The sequence below is a fragment of the Podarcis raffonei genome, chromosome 1 (assembly GCF_027172205.1).
Source record: "Podarcis raffonei isolate rPodRaf1 chromosome 1, rPodRaf1.pri, whole genome shotgun sequence".
NCBI lineage: Eukaryota > Metazoa > Chordata > Lepidosauria > Squamata > Lacertidae > Podarcis > Podarcis raffonei.
The window spans coordinates 47,481,681-47,504,649 of record NC_070602.1 but is presented as its reverse complement, the minus strand read 5'-3'; the positions used below and the strand labels follow the sequence as shown (position 1 = coordinate 47,504,649).

The window sequence follows — 22,969 nt, the reverse complement described above, 5'->3', positions numbered from 1 at the left end:
TAAAGGATTTCAAAGGGCTTTTAAAATTCACACTAATTAGGCCTTACAAAGATTCCTAAAAAGCAGGTAATAACTGTTGTAATAACTTAAAAGTATGCAAGCATTTTTTCTAAGCTGTTCCTAGAAGCCTACAGCTTTTACAAATGATAAAAGGAGGAGGAATACATGTACTTTTCACATGGTAGAAGAGAGGCTTAGAAGCCTTCTCCAAATGTTCATAAAAACAAAAATGTAAACATTTTCCTCTTAAGACTCCTAATCAATAAGCACTTCAAGCAGACCAGCCTGACCATGTTAACGATTGCCTTGGATCAATGGAAAATAGATATTTTCCAACAAAGATGGACATGTTCCCTGAAGCTTTTCCATTGCTGCCATGAACCCCCCATTGCAATTTCTGATTCTTCCCGGAGCTGCAAAGGGCAAAAATTATGTAGAATGTGAAGCAATAAGGCCTGTGGGGAAAGTTATGCTGTGCAAAATGGGTTTTCTTACCTGCTCTAATTGTCTTATAGCCATAAACATTTGCTGTGTGCTAGGCGTCACATAGCGTACTGTGAATTTTTTATACTGTTGGAAGAAACATGACTTTTCATAAGTAGAGTAGTCATGGTCACTAGCTGTAGCAAAAGGAAAGGGCAGTCACAGCATTGTTCTTGTACAAGGACTGAATTTAGATTCAGCTGAAGCATTGGCTCATGGAGAAAATGCTGAAAAAAATAGTATGTTTTGCCACTGCTACAGTCACAGAAACAACGCAGTAGAAAAATAGTCAAATGGCTGTGTGCCTTTGTTGTGCACTTTGTTGTACACTTTCTCATCATTTTGGCTGCAATCCTAACTCCACTTAACAGGGAGTAAGAGCCACTGAATTCAATGGGACTTCTGAGTATATATGGCTATGATGGCAACCTTTAACCCATCCTACACATTATTGTTTACTCTGGCAATCTCACCACTGGTGTTTGAAGCTGTGTGCATATGATATTAGCCACAACCCATATGTATCCTATAGTTTCTTGAGAAATTCTGTGTGTTATCCCTTAAACCAGCTTCCATCTGATTTGAAAATGTAAGCTAGGGTTAAGCTATGGTATGTACATTTGAGACAGTCACTGTACATGCACAGATGACAGTGTGTGCAAATATGAGAGTTTCGCTGAATATGAGTTTTTTTGGGGGGGATGGGTTGCAGGTGCATGGAAACAAATCAGGTAATGTGCATCGAGTGAAGGCCTCTCCACTCCTTCTCTGCTGTGTGCAGCACAACACAATAATGTAACTTGAAACTTAGGGAAGGGAAATGTCCTTGCTGTGATTTCAGCTTCCATTGTGTACAATGTGTACTGAATGTTGATGTATGGCTCTCATTACAAGTTAATGAGGTACAAGTGGGCTCCTTTGGGAGGAAGAGCGGAATATAAATTTGATGAATGAAGGAACAAATAAAATACATTCGTCAACGTGAAAAAAATTGCCATCTCGTAGGATCTGCTCAGGAGTAGAATTTTTGGGTTTGCTTTAGCCATAGTGAAGGGCCATTACCTTCAATAGGTTGCATACATTTAAAACACTATTATACAAGTTTAAGAGTTGTGGATGTGCTCTTAGAAGTTTTTTTGGGGGGTGGGAGGGAGGGAGGTGATGGTGGTATATATGGTCAGCCTCTTAAACCAGCTCAGCTGGTTTACAGCATCGAAACACAGTTATTGTCAAGCAACAAATAAGACGGTGTGTAGTGTAGTTACACCTAAATAATTAAAAGTTTTTGAGATTAGCAAAAGCTACCTCAGAGAGAGAGAGAGAGAGAGAGAGAGAGAGAGAGAGAGAGAGCAACTTCCCTATTTCCAATAATAGTTCTTCCCCTATGGGAAATCGTGTAAACTGTCAGTGTTACACATCTTTGTTAGTCATTGCACAATGCAGCTTCCAAACACGCCTAGTCCTGGCAAGATAGATACCAATAGCCACACTTGACTGTGTACATTTTTTTCTACAACTGTGTGTAAAAAAACGTGCCTGAAAGAGTCTTCTGCACCATTTACATAATGCTTGAATATACTGCTGCACCTTGTCCTCAGAGTTAGCCCTTATAAATAAAAAATAATTCTCCTTGGCTCCCTTCTAATAGTCATTTTTCTCCCACAAGTTAGAAGCTGCTCAGTGTTAACCCAGAAGTAAGCTAATACAGGACAATCTGATCCCTGACACACTTTGTTTTACCTGTCTGATTTTGTGCTCAGATACCCAAGGACCTCAAATTCTTCGTTCCTCCCTGTTAAACAGATCATTAGGCCAGCTTGTGTAACTAACATCTAGAAAGGATTATATTCCTCCTATCCTCACACACCCAGCTTTGTCCAAGCAATTATATCTATCAAAAGTGATATCATATCCTAACACTAAATTCGTATAGAGTTTTATATTTGCACTCATGCTTCCTTCCATCTTTTGAATAAGTGCTGCTGATTCTGAGTTAATACCAGTGGTGGAAGCTGAGAGCGATATAAGCTTCCTTGGAGTCCTCACCTTGGTTTTTGGAAAACAATTACAGACGGCTGTGCTTGGGAAGAATATGGGATGCTAGAAAAATGTATACACAAGTATCTCCAAGGCAACCTTTGATCCATGGATGTGGAATACTAAACTATAAGAGTGTGTTGTATTGTGGAGTTATTAATCTCCCACAGCCCTTATCCTGAGTGGCTAAGAGAAAGCCATTAAAAGGACATTCATAGGTCATACATTTGTGGATAGTAGTGAACTACCCAGCTAATTCCCAATAATTAAAGGCCAGATTTTGCTTCTGTCTAAAGCACTCCTAACTCTCCAGCACGTCTCCTCTTATCTTGATATTCTTTATCTTGTGGAATTGCAGCCTCTCAGCTTGTACGTCTTTTGTTTTCGGAATTGTGGACTCTGCAAAATGTGCGCAGCCTTCCCTAACAGATCAGGATAGTAGTCCTGGAAGGCAATATGATAAATATTGAGTTTTTTAGTTATAGTGGTGCTGTCAAGAGTTACATTTTAGATCATGCTTTATTCCCTTTGGAAAGTCTTTTGTTATGAAGATGCTGCTGTCTCTGAGAATCCCATCAATCACAGAGTAACCCAGAGTCCTGCATGTATATTGATAGGGTTTGTTGTGAGGCAGGTTTACAATACATGCTGACGGTTCATAGGGTTTTATTTGCAGACAGGTTTCATTTTCAAAGACTGCCCTATATAGAAAGCAGTCTGCTTCAATGCAAAGCAACGGCTACACAGGCATTCTCTAGGGTGATCAAATCTGAAAGGGGGTCGAGGAAAGTACAGTAGAGGAAATCTTAGCAGCCTGGTTTGCACATCACACTAAACCATGGCTCAGCATTATGCGTAAGCCACGTGTTGCACTCTGTCAACCCAGAGTTTTGAGAAGTACAAACTTAGCACTACAGTAGCTGAAGGAGGAAGTGGAAGGAGAGAGCGGGAAGAGGGAGTACATATATGACTGAGAAGGTGGGTGGAGGTTATCCACAAAACACTGTTTGAGAATTATTAGAATCACTATTTCTTACAGATTGGGGTGGGGAACCTGTTTGACTCATAGGCTATATTTGACAGGAGTCTCCAAGTCAGACCTTAAAAGCACCTTCCGTGGTACTGCTCAAATGAATTACCCCCCTTCATTTTCAGAGGGGATTCTGATGTAAACCCCTTCCTGAGTCTGAATCACTTTAACTGTTGTATCACTGTAAAGCTACCCAAATAAAGTGTGAAGCACCTTTGTACTCAAGTACCTATTTCACTAGACTTTCAAAAGAAAATTATTGCTTGCAAGAGTGCTATGCTGCTGTTGCAGAATTATTATTATTATTAATATGATTATACATTGCACAGCTCTGACGCAGAGTACTGTGGCCAAAGGGGGAGAAAGATGAATGCTGCTTCAGGCCTGGCTTTACCATTAGCAGAGTGAGGCAGCCATTTTGGGCAGCTCATTTTATGTGTCATGAAAGGGCTGCAAATGGTTGCTGTGTTGCATTGCTGCTGCCAGGGAGGAGAGATGTCCCAGTGGGATTTTCTGACTAGCCTTGAGTGCTATGCGTCTATATGCACTGCGGATGGCACCATTTGCTGCTCTCCCTTGGGCAGCAAAATGTCTTGAGCCAGCTATGTGGACCTTCATCTGACACAAAGAGAGAAGATGATTTAGAAACTGGAGCCACTCCAGGCTCTAACCTGGACCCTGGGCTATTCAGAGCATATTTGATGTAGACCATTGACCAGAACATTAATTGACAAGTTTCAGGTTTCTTGTGTTGATATACAACTTGGGCCCAGGATACCTTAAGGATTCCTAGAGCCCTTATGTGCCATCTCCATCACTCAGATCATCCTGAGCTTTTTTCTGGTGGTACTCAACGGTACACAGTACTGGCACATCCCTCCTTCAATCTTGCGATGATCTCCGTGTTCCCTTCCAACTCTACGATTCTACCGTTCCCACCCTCATCCCCCATGCCCAGATCCTAAGAACAGGCTGTTTAGGTGGAAAGGCAAGCAACAATGCTTTTATCCCCTTGCCCTTCCCAGCCTTGCAATAGGGCAAGGTTTCAGAGGTGCCCATGGCACAGGAGCCTGGCTGTCACGCATGCACACTGCCTTTCCACCCTTTAGTTGGCAGTGGGTGGGGCCTGGAGCTTTTGGTGGGCATGGAAGGAGGGCAAAAAAAGAAGCCTGGGGCATAGGGGTGTGGATGCAGTCTTTGCGACCCCATGAGTGCGCAGCTAGTTGGCGGTGCAGGCGCAGTGAGGCCTAGCCACTATGAGGAGATGGGGCAGGGCAGGTGACTGCTTGTCTGGCTTATCGGGTGGCGAACATTTTGGGGGGTCCCGTGATTTGCCCCCTGTGAAAAGGGCAGTAGTGGAAGGCGGATCGCTATGAACCTGGTGAGTACTGATACCGTTTTTCCTCGAGAAAAAGGTACTGTACTGTGAAGCACCGTTAGTTACCCCTGTGTAACAGGGGCCTGATGGCCTCTACCAGAGGTTGGATTTTTACCATTGCCAGTAATAGTTAACAAGCATGCTCAGTTTTTACTTTCAGGCACCTCTTGAAAACTTGGTTGTGCCGGTGGGCCTTTGCAGCTGTTTAATTTTTTATTTGTTATATTTTATTACTGTGTGTGTGTGTGTGTATTTAAAGAATCAGATGATGTTCTACGTTTTTAGTGTATATCGCCTTGATGTAGATGCACTTTTATAAATAAAGAAATCCTTGCTGTGGGCAACACTGTATTTCAAACTGAACCAAAACAGTTTTTTGATTCCTAAAACTCTGGCTACAGTAGGATCTGATGATAACCCATTTCAGGCAGAAGAGAATTCAGCCTTTTCATCCTAGGAAGGATTTGGCTATGCTTGCTTATGTCTTATACCTTTCCTATTGACAGCCCTGCTTCCTTGGGGTGCAAATTTAGTATGGCCGTGGACATTGCTTACATCACATTTTATTTTCCTGGCACAGAATTTTGACTCTTATCGGCTCAGGATATGCAAAGCCCTGATTATTCCGTAATTCCATTGCCTGATTGTTCTGATTTGACAATTCTTCTTCAGTCTTTCCTTTATCATTCAGCCGCATTCCTTGTCCTAATAGCCTCAGAAAACACCAGTTCTTATCATCCCAGCATATAGCCGCTTTTTGCATATTTGAAAGCTTTTATCCACCCCAACAGTACTTTTCTTTTCACACAACTAATAAGATTGAGTACTCCATTTGAGAAAGTGGCAAGTTCATTCAAACATCATAAAAATTAGACATTTACGGCTTCAGACTTACACATAGCACAGTTCTCGGGATTCTGGTAATTGAAAATAATCTCTGCTCTGTATAACAGTGAGGAGATAATGGCCACTGATGCTATCAACCCAAGCAGGAATAAGGAAGCACAAGTATGCAGGATGAACAGATAATGGGAATGCTGTGCTGAATCCTAATAAACTGAATAAACTCTAGCAGTTGAGGCAAATAAAAGGCCTGATCAGAGGGAAAGTCTTTTTCCTTCCTAAAGTAGGAAGTGTAAGTCAGATCTCATAGTGGTACAAAATTGTATGATAATACCAATGTAAGATGTGGAAAGGCTTGAACATTTGTACGTTGTTCAGTCTTCTGATATTTACTTTGTCTTTCTAGAGCAGTCACCTTTGATTTGAATCCAACAGTAATTTTTTCTTTGTTTCAGTTTTGTCCATATGCTATGATGATTCCTGATGCACTCCCTCCCTGTGTGCAGTGGTTCTCTCTCCTCACAACAGGATTGCACCAAACTCTGCGGCTCAGACTTGGAAGGCCCATAGGGGCCTCTCTGCTCTCTTTCCCTCTCTGTCCCATCTCTTGTACAGTTGCTCTTATATGGCACATACGGGAGCTTGATCATTCATTCATTCATTCATTAGATTTCTTACCTGCCTTTCAGCATGAAGTTCCAAGGTGAGCTGCAACCATTTAAAAGCACAATATTAAAATCAGTTACGATAAATAATGGTCAAGAGAATAGAGTGGGTCCAGCAGAACAAGCCTTGCAGAAGCAGAAGCAGAAGCAGCATGGCTTCTGAAGGAATAAGCCCTGCTTACCAACATATTAGAGTTCTTTGAGAGTGTCAGCAAGCATATAGATAGAGGTGACTGACATTGTGTACTTGCTTGGACCTTCAAAAAGCTGTTGACAAAGTCCCTCACCAAAGACTCCTGAGTAAGGTAAGCAGTTATAGAATAAGAGAAGAGATGGATTTTGTGCATCAGGAACTGGTTATGTAACATGAAGTAGAGAGTAGGACAGTAAGACTAAAAAAATATTATTATTATATTTACTTATAGCTCACCTTTTTCCAGACTGGAACTCTATGAGACTTATAGATTAAAAAACAACAACACAGAGATAAAATCGAAGAAGTTTAAAACATAGAAAAGATAATTATTAAAAAGTAATCCCAGTAATAGATTAAAACACTATAAAAATATATCAATTAAAAAAGGATCTCTCCAAGCTAAGTGAATAGACAATAAAATGGCAAATGTGATTCAATGTAAACAACTGTAAAGTGATGCATGTTGGAGCAAAGAAAATCTTAATTTCACATATCTAATTCTTTGGCGATCACTTGTAGCCAAGTAAGACACTCATGGTGCCTGGACTGAACCAGGACTTTGGGGTTGTAGTGGATAGTTTGTTGAAGAGGTTGACTCAGTGTGTGGCATCTTTGAAAAAGGTATGTTTCATGCTAGTGATCATTAGGAAAGGAGCCATTCACCTTTAGCATGTGCCTTGAAGGTTCTCACCAAAACTTTTAATCAGGAAGTTCTAGAAGGTTCTGAACTTTGCTTTCCACAGATATAGGCAACATTTGTGGAACTGCACAGATGACTACTCAAAAAACCAATTACACTACCTGTTTTTCTGTTGGGACATGACCTTTCGGTTTAGTCGATTAAAAAAGCTCTAGGACAGAGGCGTAAAGGTGTACACCTTTTAATTTTAGAAAATCTCACTATACTTGATATACATTCTCACTGACATGCCTGTTGCATTTAATCAGGAGATAAAGGATTCCAACCACAGAGTATTTGGCTTAGTCATGGATAGAGAAGAAGCTGGTTCACTCTCATTTTTCATGGCAATTGGTTTTCCCAGTACTACCAACTTGAATCCACCCGGTTACCTCTCACTGCTCTTATTTCTCCCTGAGTATTTGAATTTCCATTGGTTTCATTAGAAGTTTTAGGTTTGGAAAGAATGTCAAGGGAGGCTCATAATGGTGCTTAGAATATGAAAAGCCGAGCAATTAGCTGAGCACGTGATGCCAGAAAACAGTTTTGGCTGAAAGCCACTCCAAATGTTATTTTCTTTAAATGTCAGTAGTAATGCAAGAGCCACAGTTTCTAGCTGAATTAGATGAAACCATTTGTCTATAATGGCTCCAGGAGACTTGCTACAGTGCTGCCACTGCCACAGAAAATGTTCATGCATCTCCTTCTTAGAGAATGAAAGACGTGGTTTCTCTCCTAATCTTTGGGTAGAAAAATCTGGCTGTGTGGGGGTAGCAGAAATCTTTTGCTAATAGATTAAATGAATGCAGGCCTAAAATGTAATTAGTTTCATTTGTTTGCTTGTTCATTTTGAAATTTCTAAACCTAATGTTGATAGAAGTTTGTTTGTTTTGTTTTTAGATGGGGAGGGTGAGAATTAGCCCCATGCTGATTTTATGCAAACTTGGTGCCCACCCTTTTTAGTGATGCAAATCCTTTCTTGGCAAGGCATAATTGGCCACCCTAAAATTCAACAGCAGTCACTTGGTGACTGACATACACATGACACATGTCTGGTCAGATCTCTTGACAACCTTCTTTTAAAGCTTGAAACCAGCCTCGTGTGGGGAGTGAAAAAAAATTATACTCCCAGGCTGCTATTTGCCTTTTCTGGGGGTGGGGCAGGAAGATGGGCACCCAGATTTTGCCTCTGAGGCTATTACAAGTTTCTGAGGCAAGGGATTTCAATTAGAGTGTGAGAGAAAGAGTCCATCCCCTAGTGCTGCTGCTCCATCAATTGCCCCCCCCTACTCCGCTGTTACACAAATCTACAAGTGTATACCCTTTCAGACAATCACTTGTACACATGTAGAGAGAGAGACAGTTTGGATCTGAGTTCAGCTTAACATGTGAATTCAGTGGGAAATGGCTGAGGCAACATCTTCCCCCAGCCATTCTGCCATTGAAACTTGCACTCTGCTCCAGCTATTTGTTATTAAAAACACACTTGAGAGAGACAGTTGCATGTGGCAGCCGGATAACATCTAGCCTGGACCTGAAGTGTCTGGGTGACAGTTATCATCAAATAGCCAATTTTTTTAGGGCAGGCTTTAAAAAAATCTAGTGTCACAGTGGAGGTCACTCATGTTGAATTCTATGGTACAAAAGAAAACTGTATTCAGAGATAGAGAACATGTTAGGTTTTTATTATTATTTAAAAAACAACCCACCCACCCACAAACAAACACAAAACAATATTTGCACAGTTCATATCTCTCATGGAAAAGAGCACAACAATAATAGATGAATATGAAGCACAGGAAGTATAGAACCTACACAGCCCAATTTAGTCTGGGGGGTCATGACTAATTCGAAATCCATGTTTGTGAATGATCTGTTCACAATTTGTTTCTTCCAAAGTTCATCCTCCCCCATCATGTTCTCCAATTATTTGTTTCACTGTTCTGGATGTTCTTTGATGCTTTGTCTCTCCATGTGAGAGGCAGATAATTTGACCACCCGTGATGTTTACATTTCTTCAGAAGCCAATGGCTCTAACAGTGGCTGTGCACAGTAAGTGGTATTTGTGTTCGGTTTTATAATATTTGAATTTTAGACTTTAAAAAGCCCTGAAACATTATGAAGTGTTGATGAGCCCTCAGGTAGGACTTCACTACTACGGTCTAGCCAGTCTGGTAGTGAGTACCAAATACAGGGGCTTAATACTGCAAAATAGGTTATGTAAGTATCACAAACAGATAATTGGCAACAGGGATTTTTTTAATTTATTGGGTTTTCTGAATAAAATTGGGGGCAGGTGGGAGAGGGAATAAGGACTGGCATTTTGATGCCAACCACAATGCAGCAAAAACTAAACTAAACTTACATGCATGAGGAATACCATCCCGTTATGAACACCTGCCTGGAATCACCCACTGTAGTTGAGAAGATAAAATTAGATCACCTTATATATACTGTTTGGAGGGAAAACAGGACATAAATGTGAAAAATTAAGAAGTGAAGGAGTTATGACCCCGATGAGCAATATGTGTAAAAACTGGAGGTGAATATATGGGTGGCACACTCATGGTGATATGACAGCTAGGGCTCTGTTGAGCCCACAGCCATCTGCCCGCAAGCCTGAGAGGACCCTACACAAAAAAGCACTACCTCCTATTGGTTAAGGAATCGTATTAGCTTATGCTATTTTCCCCTTCAAAATTCCAGTCCCCTTCAGTACATTAGAGGGGGTAAAAGCTGTATGCTGCTCACGTCTTATTGTCCTCCCACGTTCCCATGGATAGTTTTTAAATGTTGGCATTATCCTCTGCTGAACAGTCAATTGTACAACAGCCATATTGAAAATAAGCTATTTTAAATGTGCTAAAGCTAAAAAACCCAACAACGCTGGGATCGTTAGAGCTGGAAGAAAAGATGTGTATTCTGTATTCTGTGAATCAAAATAGGATGCATTTTCCAAGGCTGTTCATTTTATTACACTGGCTTTCTTCTCTGTGGGTGTGTGAGCAGTTACTGACAACAGGCTCAAAAATGGCTTTCTTCTGCCATTTTAACAAATATTTTTCTTCATTTGTGCACTCTGCTTTCTCTCAGTGAAGCTGTACTTCCGAGAAAAGCTTTCAGGACTGTGGAATCAATCACCCTTTCTATGCAGCACAGAACAATTTTAGGTCTCCTTTATTGTAGCAACCACACTTATTTCAGCCTGGGGTGAGGAGAAAGTGTCTATTGTACCAACAGAGGGGGGGCATTGTTCAAACAAGGCAAGTGGTGGGGTACTTACGACATCATGTTTGTATGGGACTGTAAATTGTGTACTTCCTATTACAGATTCTTTGAGCATCTTAGTGGACTCTTTAACAGTGCTCGGCCAGGTCTCCACACCAGATAGTGTAGCCTTTGCCAACCTGGTACCCTCCAGATGTTTTGGGCTAAAGCTCTCATCAGCCTCAGCCACCATGCTATAGTCCAAAACATCTGGAGGGCACCAGGTTGGGAAAGGCTGAGATAGTGCCCAGCGTTGCAACCAGGCTCCTAGCCTTTCATTTTTTTTGAAAATTCAATCAGAGAGGAGGCAGCTGTTCTGGGGGGCAAGGATGATTGATTTCTTTCCCAGACCAAAACCAGCACTCAACTGCAGGTAGAAACTGTTCTACCGAGTCATGTGCAGATGTGTTGCATTTTAACATTTTTAAAAGTACAGTTTTTCCCCCACACAAAAAATTAAGCATAGCATGCTGATTTGAGGAACTATGAAAACCAAATTGAGAATTTGCTCCTATCTCAGTAGAAGAATGGCAGATGAAGATGTTGGACTTTTTGGAGCTGGCTGACCTGTCTGGAAGAATCTGCGACCAGAAGGAAGAGGAGCATCAAGAAGATTGGAAGAAATTTAAAGAATATTTAGCCAAATATTGTAATATAAGATGTTAGAAGTTACTTGAAAGTGCCAAACAGGCCTAGGATTAGACTAAGAATGAATTGTAAAAGACTATGGACTAGATTATTAAGAAAAGAGAAGAAGATAGTAAATTGAAGGAGTTAATTTTATGAGAAATATGATTTTGGAGAACTGTTACAAAGTGATTCAATGAAATTCAGTTAGAGGGGATTCGAGGGAGTCAGTTGACAATGAAAGTTAAATTGAGTTTTAGAAGTAATAAGTCTTTTATTTTTGTTTTATTTCTCTTTAGTACTGTAATGTATTCTCTTTTGTGTGTTTTATGTGTTATGTTTGTGATAAATGTGGAAAATTAATTTGAAAATTTGAAAAAAAGAGAATTTGCTCCTATATAAGGGTAGAGGGGTGGCGGTTATATGGATTTGTTTTGTGCAATTTTAGTCCACTTTAATTGGGCAAGCCTACATTTCCAGTATACACTTGAATCCTACCCGCAAAATAGTGAATGTGGAGACACCCTCAGTCGATGGAGTACAAGGAGAAAAATAGTCCTTTCTCCTGTCATGAGCATAAGAAATTACATGGTCATTGTGTAGCAGGATAATTACCTAGACACCATCTTCTTTGAGTTTGCCCTTGAGGTCATTGCCATGCAATGTGGTCTTGGTATAGAAAGGTCTATATTATGTAAAATAGGTCCTAAAAAGATCTGATTTCCTACACAGAACTAAATCTTGGTCTTGCCTCCCTCTAGGCATCCAAGCCACCACAAGCAGAGAAAAGTGGCTTACGGGGTTTTGATGAAAAGGCATATGTCTCCTCAAAGCTGCTGAAGGCCGGAGAAGATCCTTATCGGCAACATGCCTTCAATCAGTTAGAGAGTGACAAGCTCAGCAGCGACCGGCCCATTCGAGACACGAGGCATTACAGGTACTGTATCAGACTGCTGCCGTTTACAAACCATCACCTTGTGCTAGACTATCTTTGCCAATCCTTGAGTCATCTTTCCTGTGAGGAAGACAAAAGTAGTGTTCACAGGTAAAGCTAAGAAGGTCCATTTTCCCCTAGCACAAGCTTTCCTTTTCTGTTTTGAACATGCAAAGATTATTAAGACCGCATGCAATGCAAAGAACAGGCATTTTAAACATGTAAGCTGGCCATAGTTCCAGCCATGTCTGCAGAACCTAACTGGAAACAAATTGTCTATAGTTTTGTAGAAGTAGGACTTGTTGGCATGGTGCCATGGAGCTGTTCTTGCAACAGCAGGGTCTCTCCTGCCTACCTGGACGGTTGGTACGTGGGGCAGGCTGGCAGTGAAAATGCGGTTGAGAATTTAAGTGTTTCAGCCTCTATGTGGAGGGTGCAAAACAAACTGCTTGGGATACCCAGAAGATGACCTCCTTGCATTTGTAGCTGCCCCGACTGTAAGACCTTAACTGGAGATGCCTCTCTAGGTTCCTTCACCTCCTGAAGTGAGGTAGGTGGTTTCAAAGGAAGAGGAGGGTCTTATTGGGGGTGGTTCCTTGCTTATGGAATACTCTCCCCAGGGACTTGCCTCGCACCAGGTTTTTCTCCACCAGGTGAATACCTTTATCTTCTCCCAGATGGTTAACATTTCATGCTTTTAGCTCTAAGAACTATTTTGTCATCTCTTGTTGGTTTGAAGTGCTAATTACTGATTTCATGCCATTGTGTGGTTTTATGCTGATTTTGATTAACTTTGTGTCGCTGTTGCTTTTTCATATTGATTGTTTTTAGTACTGTTTTGCTTAGACCAGCACAGTGGATAAGTTGCTTTTAAATGTTAATTATTCTTCATGAAATGCTGCAGCAGGCTAATGCTTTTACATGTAATTGCCACTTTTGGAACAAGCCAGGACCCTAAACTAGGGTTTGGAACTGGGTTAGACTTTTGGCTGGTAACCCTTAGTTTCCTAGTTCAGACAAAAGTAGAAACTATGGCTTCTTGGTTTAATTGAAAAGAGGAATGAAGGGGCTTTATGCACAGGCAACAAGCTCATTCATACCTCAGCTTATTAAACTGAGATATGAGTGCTGTGTTTTCAATTCAGTTGCTGCATGAGGCATCTGAGCTGGATACTGATATTGATTTTTAAAATATGGATTTTTGTTCATTCTTTCACAAATTTTGCTTTAGGACATTCATTATATGACCAGTTAGAAGAAATCAGAAATACGTGAAAAAATCTATGTACACTCACGTCCGCCCCACTTCAGCCAAAGAGAGCAATTTCTGAGAATGGAAACATGAGTACCAATATGAGTCTTCATTATTGCTGTTTTGAAGCTACTGCTCACAATCCTGTTTTAAACCTGTAGACAACAGATTATTGTCGATTTCCCCACTGTGTTCTGTGTATATTCTTCCATTTCTCCAGCGTACCTCACTGCTGTTTCTCACATTTCTCCACTACATTATGCATTCACAAACTAAGTACAGGCCTTGATTTCCATAGCCTTTCTAAATACCTTGCAAGTCATTGCAAGACTGGACTGTTGAAGATTGGACCGGCAGCTGTACAAAAGAGCTGAAGGACTGAATATTACCCCATCCATCCGCAGATAATTCGAGGCATTGCTATCTCCGCTGAATTGTAAGCTAAAGAATGATGTTAGAGGAAAGCATCTCAGCATTTACCAGTTCACAGTTATTTAAGTGCATCAGGAGATAAGATTATTTGAAAGAGATGAGGTGGCAGATAAGACTCTAAGGCTTTGGACTGTAGATTACTTTTATTATCAGCAGGCTACTGTTCAAAGCAATTGAGTTGGCAGGTCTATCTAGCATAAAGCCAAGAGCAGGATATGAATACTTCAACAATTCAGGCCCCCATTTGCAACATACATTTACAGCACTATTATACCACAGTCATGGCTTCCCACACAGAAACCTTGGAGCTGTAGTTTGTTAAGGGTGCCAAGAGTTATTAGGAGACCCCTATTTCCCTAACAGAACTATAAATACCAGAGTGGTCCTCTGAGTGGTCCTCAGGGAACTCTGAGAATTGTAGCTCTCTGGGAGGAATAGGTGTCTCCTAACAGCACCCTTCATGGACTAGTTCCCAGGATTCTTTGAGGGAAGCCATGACTGTTTAAAGCGGTATGATACTGTCAGCATCGCCCTTGAGCCAGTGTCACCAACTGGACTCATCCACTCAGCCCCGACTGGGCTAGGCGAGCTGGGTAGCACTTCCAGAGACCACTTTCTGCACAGGAACAGGTCAAAGTGCTGTGGACTCACAGCTTAAAGTTGTGAGCACCGGATTCACTTCTACAAGAAAACAGTCGTCGCACAGCAGAGTATATCAGAGTATAGCAGAGTATAAACGACTCGGAGAGCAGCTCTGTAGAATATCTTCTTTATTCTATCTACAACTATAATACACAACTATATACAGAGCTAAATGAGGTCTAAACTGAAATGCTGAACTGCACTGAGTGTCTGCAGCTGCTCTTAGCAGCAACCTTATCTATACACACGATCTCTCTCTAACACTCAGTCTCTCTCTTTCTCCGACACTTTGATGTGAGGCTGGAGCGGAATAAGTAGAGAGCAGAAACCGCCCCTCCTCTCTGAAGAATCAGCAGAGAACATCAGCAGATTATTGGATATGGGAGGGGTGAAATCTCCTCAGATACTGTGTTAATATACTGTGTTAAGATACAGATGGGGTCTTGAGATTGCTGACAAATTCCTGGAGACCATACATTTGAAATCTGAGTGTTTTGTTAGTGTCTTCACAAAATTATCGTTGCCCACCCCCCATGGAACACAAAATTCAAAGTTGCGAAGGTAAAAAGAAAAAAAAGAAAAAGTCAGCTGTTCCCTACAACTTGAGATCTTGGTTGTGAGTCCTGGAAGAATAGCTCCCTACCTTGCAGGCCATTTTCTACCCGACCTGGGAGGGGAGGGCCCTGACTGACTCCAGCTACAAAAGCTGAGGCTGCTGAACTGAATATTGGACTAGGGTATTGTTTAGCTGGGTTTGTTGGGGGGGTGTTGTTGTTGTTGTTGATGATACAATTTTTTACCTTTATTTTAGATCTTATGATTTAAGTGGAAATTGATTTCATTGTGCTTTTTTAATGTTTTGTATATAACTATTAAGTGTGGATGTGCTATGGAAATGCCATGTTTACCTGAAAATGCCTGGTTTACCTGGGACCAAGCTAGGTATATGCTGTATTGCCCAGGCCAAGCTGCTGGATTCAGGTCACTAGAGTGCTTTCACAGGCATGCGTGAAAATCCCCTTAACTGCCAATTATTATAATACCATTATTCTTTATCCTGCCCTTCCTCCACAAAGCTCAGTGTGATGCACATCATTCTCCTTTTCAATGTATCCTCCTCACAACTCTGTGAGGTAGGCAAGGCCGAGAAATGGTAACTGGCTCATGGTCACACAAGGAACGTCCTGACTGAACCCAATACCCTGAGTGCTAGAACAGCACTCAAACCACTAGATCATACCACTGGCTCTTAAGCGTTTAAGAGGCTTTATACTGTATAGCACTTTATAACATGTACAACACACTATCAAGAAGGTCAGTATTACATCCCCCACACTGAGGATGAGGATGAACTGTAATATTTATTTGGATATTCAGATACAGTAGTACCTTGGTTTAGGAACAGTCCTGTTTACAAACTATTTGGTTTACGAACTCCACAAAACCAGAAGTAATGTCCCGGTTTGCGAACTTTACCTCAGTCTAAGAATGGAAGCCGAATGGTGGAAGGGCACCGGCGGCAGGAGGCCTCATTAGGGAAAGCATGCCTCGGTTTAAGAACGGTTGCGGTTTAAGAACGGACTTCCGGAACGGATTAAGTTTGTAAATTGAGGTACCACTGTACTGCTTTTTATTAAAACAAACAAACCACAAAGCCATATAGAGTACTATACCATGCACTAGCTTTGGATTGGAAATGCAAGCTCCACTATTTGCAGTACGTAAATCAGCAAACAATCAGATAAAACCTATTTTACAAGGAAATGTAACACTAAAAAGTAGTCATGAACAATCAATACCAGGACAGAAGAGAAAACCAGAACATCAGCTGAAACTGCTCCAAGTATCTTCAGTGACACTGCCCTCAGATAGACAGTTTTGCTGGTATGACTGTACTTGCTTACTGATAGCCCCCCCAACAAAAAACACCCACACACTGGCAACAACAGGCTACCTGCTCCTGCGGCAGACCCAGATGCCAACTTTGTCCACACGCAACACTATTACAGGACCTAATAATGCTATTTACAACAATAAGGGTTTAAGCATTCGCCTCCTCATCTTCCCATGTGAAACTCTCACACACGCACTCATCTAAATTCTACATAGAACAAACAGACCAGTATTTATGCAAAATAATAAACAGATACTAATCTGACACCAGACATGGTAATATTCAAAAGCTAGTGGGGGCACTTTTCAGCCTCCAGTGACACCCGCAATTTCCCTTAAAGTAGCAAAGGACCTTCAGGAGGGAGGCAGCAATGCAAAACTGCAGAATTAACAATGCAGCAAGTGGTTCAATGCTATAACTTGTGGAGTGAACCAAGACAAATGATTTTTAGCACATTACATATGTTAATTGGCTTACCAATGCCTGGATATCTGTATTATTAGCAACTGTTATGCAAATTGCAACTGTTAATTATGTAATTATCACTGTCTGTACTCTCTCTGTTGTTTATGATCTGCAAACAACCTCCACCCCACTGTGTGTGTGTGTGTGTGTGTGTGTGTGTGTAGTATACCTGTAACTCAGGATAACACTTCATGCCTATGCTGAAGTGGTCTAAGTGGATTATAGTTCATGAATGCTTATACCATAATAAATTTGTTAGTCTTTAAGGCGCCACAAGACTTACTATGAGGGCTATCCCTCTGGAAAATAAAAATGCCTGTCATTTCTCTATATCAAGTGGCCTTAATAGCATTTTTTTAAAAAAACAGCAGAAAAAGAAAATGTGAATTAGTGCAATGATATACATAATGTGTCTTGTGCCTGATTCTAGTTCTTCCACTTACCCTTCATCAGAGCGTCTTTTTATGCTTAGAAATTGCAGTAATAGGCCACTGTCACAGTAATAAAATGCTGCGTTAAAAAATAGTTGTCACTTAGAGCGGCCATAAAACAATAGAAATGAACATTGGGATAAAAAATAGTAGCAGTTTAGTGATAGCCATAAACCAATACTAATAAATGCTAGAGCAATATATAGTTCAAATAAGTCTTGGGCAGAACAGCTATCTTTCCCAGCTCCTGGGGAAAAGAAACTGTAAAAGTAGCCCTGATTGGCCAATATATATACCTTTGTCACGCCCCTATTCCTTTGCAATGCCCCCTCTATGTCTTCTCTTTTTCTGTACCATGCTCCAAAAATCCCCTATTCTGGAGTCTCCTGGCCTTTCACGTTTCAGCACTTTATCTTATTGAATCCGTCCTGCAAGATGGGTCTGTGACATCTGTTGGCACCCTTCATCTTGCTCTGCCAATGCCCACTTCTCCCCTATGTCTTCACCTGTGTTTTAATAGAGTGTTTTCACAAACAATGCTAAAAGCAGCTGTTGGTTTCAATGGCCTGGTACATGTGTCACGTTGAACCATAGCTTAAAACAAACTATAGTTTCCGGGGTGGCGCCATCGGCAATGGCGGACTCCCTCTGAACTGGAGGGACTAGCTCCGCGCGAAACGGGTCTTTTCCGCTGCAGCGAAGTGGGGACCCTTTTAGAAATCACAGGCGGATGAAGCCTGTGACCATGGGACTCGGCGGGCACCCTTAGCGCCCCCCCAACCTGCAAAGGAACCCATTAACGGGCTCCGAAGCGAAGAGGGGGAAGTAGCGCGGTGCTGTGAGTCAATTGCTTTTTCTGTGGAGCGAAGCCGCATAGTCGTTGCCGGAGAGCACTGCCTTTTTCCTGGGACAATTTGGCATCTAAAAGAATCACCCGTGAGTACTTAAACCTTGAACAACTGGATTTTAAATAAGGACTGGCGAGTAGAGAGGAATTGGACTTAAAAATTTATTTCAATTTGGTACTGAAACGGGAAGGTCTAAACAGGAAGTCAGCCTTCCGCTTCTTTGTAGTCAGAATAAAGCAAAGACAACGTAAACTAGAGCTTAGAAAATCACTTCCAAAGGACTGGCTTTCATCATTTAAAATTGTTGAACCCCCCTTCGGTAGCAGGAGAAGAAGGGGGATCTTTTTTGGACTGTTTAAACCTGCAGAAGTGAGTTTAAAGTAAACTTTCCACGTTCTGATCCTGGAGTGGGGTGTCAGGACTGACGTTTGAAGCTCATTGACCAGAGACAAATGTTTTTGACAGACAGCTAAAAGAAGAGTAACATAGTGATTCCACTGTTTCCTTTCGCATTTTAAAGGAACAAATATTGACAGAATATCTCAAAAAAGAAACTTTGTTGCTATTGTCCTTAAAAGAAAGAACAAACAGAAGTTTTCCCCCTAGAGGGAGACTGTGAAACTGTAACTAATTCCAGGGAGCTTCCAGCTGCTACAGATTACAATCGTGGGAAAGGACTTGTGACCTTGCAGGACAATGTTTTCAGAAGCTCTGTTGTGTGCTCTTTGTAAAACAAATGCTCTTTTGGATCAGTTAAGTCAGAAGACGGATATGATGATTAATGCGGCCAGAACTTTTGAACAGGTAGTGGGAAATTATATGGAGCCCACCCAGGAATTAAAACAGAAGTGTGCCATGACAGTACAGATGAGAGAAGAGGATGCTGCTGAATCTTGGGCGCCAGAAATAGAGGGAGTTGCGGCCCTGCAGGAATATGAGCCTTTGGATTCGACAAATGAACTTGGGAAAAACCAGATTTGGAAAGATAAAGTTTGGATTGGCTTGGAAATGGGGGGTTGGATTGACCCCCCCCATGCAGGGATGTTTGGACTTTCCGAGTCTGGCAATGGGCCGTCAGATGTTTGGAGCTGTGGGGGCTCTTAATTTTGGAGGGAATCTGAAACATGTTTTTAAATACCACATGGAGTTTAGTCTGGACTATGGAAATGGGGCTGATATGATGAAAAGGGTCAAAAACACCACCAAGCTGGAATTCCCACGAGTGAAAGGAAAATAGGAAGAAGAGCCGCGGAAGGGACATGGAAGAGACTTGAGGGCCTTGGATATAAGGACACCAGGTTAATGCGCTAGACCAATGGGATAAAAAGGACTGACAAAACCCGGGACCAGGAGGAAGGGACGCTGGATGAAGATTGGATTGTTTTATTTCTTCTTTTTATCACTAGGATTGTTTTAAAAAAATGATGAATGTTTAGGAAAATGTTGAAATGAAATTACTTGGTTCTAGTAAAAATGTTTAAAGAATTAGGTAATAATGATATGGTTATGAGAAGTTGGTAAAAATAAGATTTAAGTTTTAAGGTTTGCTATAAGATAAGATGAAAATAGATTAAGGTAAGGTAATGACAGAATATTATGAATCATGGAAAGGATTTGCTGCGATAATTATTAACCAGGATACAAGAAAGGGGAGGAGGAGGAGGTCAAAGAAAGAAGGTAAAGAAAGTTGAGAACTTGAGAATGATGGATTTATTTTTTTCTTTTTCTTTTTCTGTTTTGTCTTTTTTCTGTAATTTAATTTTCCCCCCCAATAAATATCATTTGAAAAAAAATTAAAACAAACTATAGTTTAATGAGAATGTGCAGTGGGCTGGTGCTACCGCACCACCCAGAAAACAAGCCAGAGTCACTTTGTTGTGTCACCTGAACCTGGCCTTGTGATTGCTCTCTCTCAAACAAACGATTAATGGTAGCCACAGTTTGTTCTTGGTTGACTGCTTATGGGTTTGTTGGTTTTTGGAAGAAACAAACCATGAGTCAGGTTCAGACAACAGAAGCCAGACTCTGGTTGTTTTGCCTGTGGTGCAGTAACTGTACGGGAGGAATGCCGCATGAACTTTTTAACAGTGTGTACTAACACACTGCTAATTTACGTTAAGCCATTTATATGCAAAATGGGCTTTTGTTAACATAAACCGCAAAGTGAAACAGACCCGCTTGCACATTAAATGTGCATTCTATAATGTAGCTTTTAAAATTGACGTATAAACTCCAATTTTGACTGGTTTGAGGATCATTTACATATTAAAAATTTGCTGTTTTGTTATTTTTCACTAAAAATAACAAGCCCCCCATTTTTTTTATTAAAAAAAATTCAGGGGAAACTGCATTTTGAAACTGGTTTTGGAGCTATTTGCAGAGTAATAGCTGAAACGAATGGAAATCGGTTATTGTTTTTGGTTTGATTTTATATGTTGTGGTCTTGTTTGTGAACTGCCTTGAGACCTCCAGGTATAGGACGGTGTATAAATTGAACTAATAATAATAATAATGTCAACAACCCATGTGGTGTGGGGCTGGTCTGGACGGTGCTCTGTACCACTAGCACCACTATGTGACTCCCACCAATAAAAGCTTGGAACCTCCCCTTCTCCATAATTATGGCCGATTCATATACATCATGCCACATCATCCTATCAGCTGCTGCTGGGCCTTGTAGGAATCAACAGTGCAGCTGCTTCTATAGAGCCATAGATTGCCATAGATTTCCCTCTCCCAGCCCTTTGGAGAGAGCGTGAAGCAGATTCCAAAATGATGGGTTGATACCAACTTTTTTTTGTTAGTGCTGCTTGAAACCAACATGCTTGTTAACTGGTGTTACTGGCAGTTATAATCCGATGGATACTAAGTACCGCTGTCAGCACTGCCAGCATGTGATGAATTGCACTCCCGTAATAAAAGAAGCTATATGGGGAAAAGGTTGGCAGGGCACCAAAATTCCGTTATCGGCTGTTTGGTAAAGATGTGCATAAGATTTTGTAAGCTTGGCAGCAGTTTGGGGAGTTTTACTTTCCTAGCAAATCCCCCATTTCATCACATGCTGTTTCTCTCTGTTTGTTACAGGTGTGCCTCTGTGCACTACGGTGCCGACCTGCCAGCAACCAGCATCATTATCACTTTCCATAATGAGGCTCGTTCCACCTTGCTCCGCACAGTGAAAAGGTAAGCCATGCTTTTAGCTCCGACGGGATTTGAGGTTTTAGCCCTAAACAAACCTGCTTGGAAGTAAATCAGCGAGGCTTACTCCAGAGTAAGAAGAGTTAAATCTGTCTTGCAAAACTGCAATCCCAAGTGTATTCAGTGGGAAGAAAATCCCACTGGGCTCAGTGGGACTTATGCCCAAGTAACTTGGTTGCAATCTAGCCGTTTAGCTCATTTGATAGTCAAAAAAGGCACCTGAACCTCTATTTGGATAAATCTGCAGACCATTTGCTCACTGGATGCTTGGTGATGGGCGTTAACCCATATTGCCTGCTACATCCACAACCATCTCTTTCATAAACTGTGGTTCTGCTTGCACAATCACAGCATTGGTATCAATGTGTTAGAGACTCGGGGCCAAAAATTGGTTTTGTTCTTGTTTAAACCAACTCCCAACAATATACCTGCATCCCATTCCCTTTTTAAACTCATTTAAAGTCCCCCAAACTATAATCATCGGCTGTTACCACCATTCCAAATAGGCTGTCATAAGAACTTTGGGTTGTCCCAGTTTTTTTGTAGAGACCAGATTATATGTTCATCAGTCATGTATAGGACATATCTATGCAGGCTCACAGACTGAAATCCCCCAATGCAATAGATTAAAGTAGACAAGGGCTGAAAAGCTGAAGTCAGTGCAAAGAAGGAGCAAGTGAGGAACCTGCAGCCTTCACTCCTTTTCCTGCTTTTTTATAGACTACCATTTATTAAGCCAGGAGAAGTTTTCAATTAGCAATAATTGAACCTCGGATTAACCTCATTGGCTACAATAGTGCCTGAGCCAATATCTTATATGACTGCAATATACAAGTTATAACTGGGCAAAGCATGAATGATGACATGTACTTGAGCAGGGACACAATATACTTCTGCCCTGTAACAAAGTAATTTAACACTTCAACATACGGTATGAAATTCCAGAATAGGTAGCATTTCTACCTGACAACTCTTTAGATATTTGAGAAATTCCCCAGAGTAATTCAGGGCACTTATTGGGCATCAAGCAGCAGATGGAGAGGTGGTAGTGATGGGGAGAGGTATTTTGGTGTGAGAATTGAACTGGGATCTTCTTCATGCAGTGCATATACTCTGGCACTTAATAATAATAATAATAATAATAATAATAATAATAATAATAATAATAATAATATTGCCATCCATCTGTCTCAAGAGACAGTGGAGGAGTGTGCCTCTCGAGTGAAGCCAGACTGTTGGACAGTTACAGTGTCTGCTGTGGCTGTAGAGGCCGACATGGGAGAGACAAGTTTTGTTGCAGCTGGGGCAAATGAAGGTGTCTGGTTGTGCTGCTGCAGATGCACCATGGCGTTTCTTCTTTCTGCGCTCCTCCTGGTGGTCATTCCTCATCTGGTCACTGTCTCCAGGCACTGCAGCCATAATGATGATAATAGTAATGATAATATACAGCAAATGTCTTATAAGTCAAAAGGCACTGAGAATGGAAGGTTTTTATCTGGTGCTGAAAGATGGTCGGTGCTGGCCCCAGCTGAACCATAATGTGTGGGTATTGTACAGCTGGGGTGCCATTGCTGAGAAGGTGATCCTTACAAGCCACAGTCCTTATGCATGCATGTACAAATTACAGTTAAAAACAGGAGTCACACTCCAAAGTTCTGCTTTCTATTT

General features: G+C 41.2%; 1 protein-coding gene and 1 pseudogene across 3 annotated transcripts in view; one reads left to right on the top strand and one right to left on the bottom strand.

Annotated features, from left to right (window-relative positions):
• Positions 1 to 22,969, top strand: part of GALNT16 (polypeptide N-acetylgalactosaminyltransferase 16) — a 142,192-nt gene that overhangs the window by 66,220 nt on the left and 53,003 nt on the right. For all 3 annotated transcript variants that reach the window (XR_008330024.1, XM_053385044.1, XM_053385041.1), the window contains exons 2-3: positions 11,967 to 12,142; positions 21,188 to 21,286. Coding sequence is in view for 2 of the 3 variants with exons in the window: in XM_053385044.1 (XP_053241019.1) it covers positions 11,967 to 12,142; positions 21,188 to 21,286 (275 nt within the window). In the remaining variant the exon portion in view is untranslated. The remainder of the gene's footprint in view (positions 1 to 11,966; positions 12,143 to 21,187; positions 21,287 to 22,969) is intronic.
• On the bottom strand, positions 22,034 to 22,115 carry LOC128403201 (uncharacterized; annotated as a pseudogene).